The sequence below is a fragment of the Miscanthus floridulus genome, unplaced genomic scaffold (genome assembly GCF_019320115.1).
Source record: "Miscanthus floridulus cultivar M001 unplaced genomic scaffold, ASM1932011v1 fs_660_1_2, whole genome shotgun sequence".
Lineage (NCBI taxonomy): Eukaryota > Viridiplantae > Streptophyta > Magnoliopsida > Poales > Poaceae > Miscanthus > Miscanthus floridulus.
This window is the reverse complement of record NW_027097074.1, coordinates 72860-76114: the sequence shown is the minus strand read 5'-3', so window position 1 is coordinate 76114 and position 3255 is coordinate 72860. Positions and strand designations below refer to the sequence as shown.

At 50.5% G+C, this 3255-nt stretch overlaps 1 protein-coding gene across 5 annotated transcripts; it reads left to right on the top strand.

Moving 5' to 3' along the window:
* The first annotated feature begins 443 nt into the window (after window positions 1–443).
* On the top strand, window positions 444–2977 carry LOC136532571 (tubby-like F-box protein 7). 5 transcript variants are annotated; one of them, XR_010778254.1, is made up of 4 exons: window positions 444–1653; window positions 1760–1815; window positions 2186–2268; window positions 2358–2977. XR_010778254.1 is itself a non-coding variant. In XM_066525160.1 (3 exons), exons 1-2 carry the CDS (start codon window positions 1417–1419, stop codon window positions 1790–1792), a joined length of 270 nt encoding a protein of 89 aa, XP_066381257.1. In that variant the 5' UTR covers window positions 444–1416; the 3' UTR covers window positions 1793–1815; window positions 2696–2977. The 5 variants fall into 5 exon arrangements, 4 of the variants coding, with proteins under 4 accessions (XP_066381257.1, XP_066381256.1, XP_066381255.1 ...); XM_066525160.1 differs by lacking the exon at window positions 2186–2268 and having other exon boundaries at window positions 2696–2977; XM_066525159.1 differs by having other exon boundaries at window positions 2186–2977.
* Window positions 2978–3255: the final 278 nt, after the last annotated feature.

Sequence of the window (3255 nt, the reverse complement as noted above, 5' to 3'; positions counted from 1 at the left end):
TCTTGCCTAGAGTTATTAGGACCGGACAAGACCGGCGGTCGGACCGCTAAAAGATCGAACCAGAGCCTAAACCGGTCCTGGTTCAGTTAAAAGACCGTCTGTGCAATCGAACCGCTATAAACCGGTTGAACCGGTGGGTTTTTCATCGAACCGGTGAACCGGGCGGTTCCATTTGAACCGGTGAGTTTTTGATATTTTTTCAAAGTTGCCCCTCAGTGTACTCAGGACGACCTTACCTACATAGGGGCATTATTGGAAATTGGTCAAAATGGGTCTTTAGAATTGTTTTGCCGGCTGAATCGCTGAAGCGAAGGGAAAATTTTCCCTTTTCGCGCGAGTGGCGCGGGACGGCGACACGGCGAGCAGCGGCGGTTGTGCTCCTGCGGGCGACGCACGTAGGCGGCTACGTTGGGCGGCGGCGCACGCTTGAGGCTCCGGTCAGTGGCACACGCAGGCGGCTGTCACGCCCGACGGGCAACGGGGCAGCTGGGCCTCTGAGGCAGCGGCGGCCGGTAGGGGCAAGCAACGGGCGGCTGCGGCCTGCGGGGCGGCGATGTAGCTGCTTCTACGCACTTCAACCAGGGCTGGCTGGGCGCCTGCTTCTCTGCTCCAAGCTTCTCGACGCCTGCTTCTCTGCTCAGCATCTGCCTGCTTCTCTGCATCAAGTCCAGGCTCCAAAGTCTAGCGACCAGATCCCGACCGGCGACAGCTGCTGCTGTGCTTCATCTTTAAGCTCCATCCATGCATCCACGGCTCCACGACATGGCTAATGGTGAGCTTGTGTTCTATGCATATTATGTCTTTTTCCGCACTGCTAAGTTACTGACAAATGGAGTGCTTTCTAGTTAAAACTATATTAGGCATATGCGGATCTGACGAACTGAGTGCTAGAAAAATAATTGAACCATAATTATTAATTATTAATTATATATACCGGTTCAATTTGTCTGGTTTAAAACAATTAAACCGGTGGTTCAACTGGTCCTATACGGTTGGACCAGTGAACCGAGGGCCCGCCGGTTCCATGTCCGGTCCGGTCTAAATAACTTTGCTCTTGCCCCTCGCTGCCGCCGGCTCCACCTCGCGCCCCTCCTTCCCCGCCTCCGCCCGCCGCCGCTGCCCTGGCCCGCGCGCCCTCGGCCGGTCCCCACCGGCTGCGCCCGGCCGAGCCGCCACCGCCCATGCCTGCGCCTGGCGGCCGATTGGGCTGCTCGCGCGCGGTAGGGGCCAGTGCTGGTGGCGCGCGCGAAGCAGGCTCGAGCGGGAGCGCGCGCGGAGCAGGGCCTGCGAGCGGCACCCACGGAGCTTGTTCGCGGGGCCGCGCAGGAACGGGCCCGATCAGGCACGCGAGGCCGCGCCGGAGCAGTCGCACGGTGCCGTGTCGGCAGGCGCTTCGAGCCACGAGGGGACAGCTCCATGGACCTGAGCTGCTGCCGGTTCTCCGAGCTTGGTGGAGGGGCTCTGCAAGGAGGCGACGACGACTCGGAGGAGGCAACAAGGCGCCAGGCTTCTTCTGCTCCTCCGCAGGCCGCAACACCTCCTGCGCAGACGCAGCCGCGGGCCTCGGGTCCGCCGTCGTCGTCCAGCCATGACCCGGTGATCCTGCAGTTCGGCAAGGCCATGAGGCCTGCGCTCATCCCGCTGCAGATGAAGGTGGTCGACCTGGCCGATTGATGCTTAATAATGCATTGATTTAGTACCGTGCAGCCTGAGTGCTTGTCTGGAGTATTACTGCCACTTTTTCCATCCTTGATGACAGGGAGAATGCTGGACAAAAGCAATGGTGACATAGCTGCCGACGGGTACAAGTACAAGGTGAAAAAATTTAGCTGAGGGCAATTTTTCTGCTGGTATCGAGCTGCTTGTTTCTTACTGTGCCTGTCAACTAATAACCTTTTGTCTGATCTCTAAATATTTTTATTGAAAAACTCTGGAATCTAAATATGAAAATTGCTGTCCTTAGTCTTAACATATAATTTGTTGTGTTGAAGTACTGTTACTACTGAGATCAGCATGCTGAATGTTTCAGCATACGGAGAGGAGTATTCTTGATTTGTTTCTTGCTTTGACCTAAACCATATGTTTCAGGATGATGCTAAGCTCATAACTGACAATAACCTGGAGGCGTATAGATTCTCTGTCTCCTGATCCAGGCTTATACCAAGTATAACCATTCTTTGTGCAGAAACTTTATCATGTATGAAGCAACAAATTTCAAGGATCTTCGATTAAACTTTCGTAAGTTAAATACACAGATGGCTAGACACGGTATGCCTATTGCAAATAAATTTTGAATGGTATTTATATCTGGTAATTGTTTGAACATAAGCAATATCAATAACTATTGGGTTCTTCAGGTGTCCAAGTCCCTCTGTTTGTAATTATATGACATTCAGGACAAGGTAATGTATGTCACCTATGTGCCCACGTCTCCTAAAGTTGCAGGTGCCTGCCTGTGAGGCACCAGAATGAGTGAGCTCTTACTTCCTTTCCTACCAGCCATCCCTTTACTACCACCAAGTATTAGTTTGCATCTGAAAGAACCCAACCCCTCCCTCACCCACTCATGTTGGTATTGCATTAGTACTAAAAAAGGTAAAAATGCGTTGATCATTGATTTAATCATGGCTACAACTGATATAGGTGATATGTCTTCGTCCAATTACATTGATTCAATCTCCTTTTTTTTCAACAGGAATTCTTGTGCCACTTTAAAGCCTGGACTCGGCAGCCACAAACATGAGTGATAACCTGAACTTCGAGCAGATGAAGGGTGTTGTACTTGAGTATTTTCCTGTAACTTATTTGTGTAGTATTTTAACCTTTGGTGTGAAACAATGGTATTCTAGCATATAATTAATTCTTTTGATTTGTTGGAGGTTCTATATTTAAGTAGTCTTTCAAATTTGCTTCATGCTCAGTTTAACATTTTCTGTTTGTTCTATGAATGATCACTGAGATGTATGGGTGAATTTGAGCATTGATGATATAATGGCAACTTAGAATTTTGAAACTCCCGTAGCAATGTACGGGCAAATGCTAGTCAAATAGAATTTGAGTCACGATCGAGGGGAACACGTCGTATGGTTTTGCAGCAACAACGCCGTTGTTTAAAGAAGCGGGTTCGCGCGACGCGGATCGGGGTTTGGGCCTTTTCGTGAAAAAAAAGTCACACAGACCCATAACTAAGTATTAGGCCGGATTAGGCCCAGTCCATTTTGCCCACGACAGGTACGAGCTCGATTTCCGCAGTTC

Excerpts from the sequence above, each read along its gene's own strand:
- LOC136532571 (XM_066525160.1), top strand. The coding sequence starts at position 1,417 with ATGGACCTGAGCTGCTGCCGGTTCTCCGAGCTTGGTGGAGGGGCTCTG. Across the intron at positions 1,654-1,759 it reads TCATCCCGCTGCAGATGAAG|GGAGAATGCTGGACAAAAGC; the intron begins GTGGTCGACCTG and ends CCTTGATGACAG.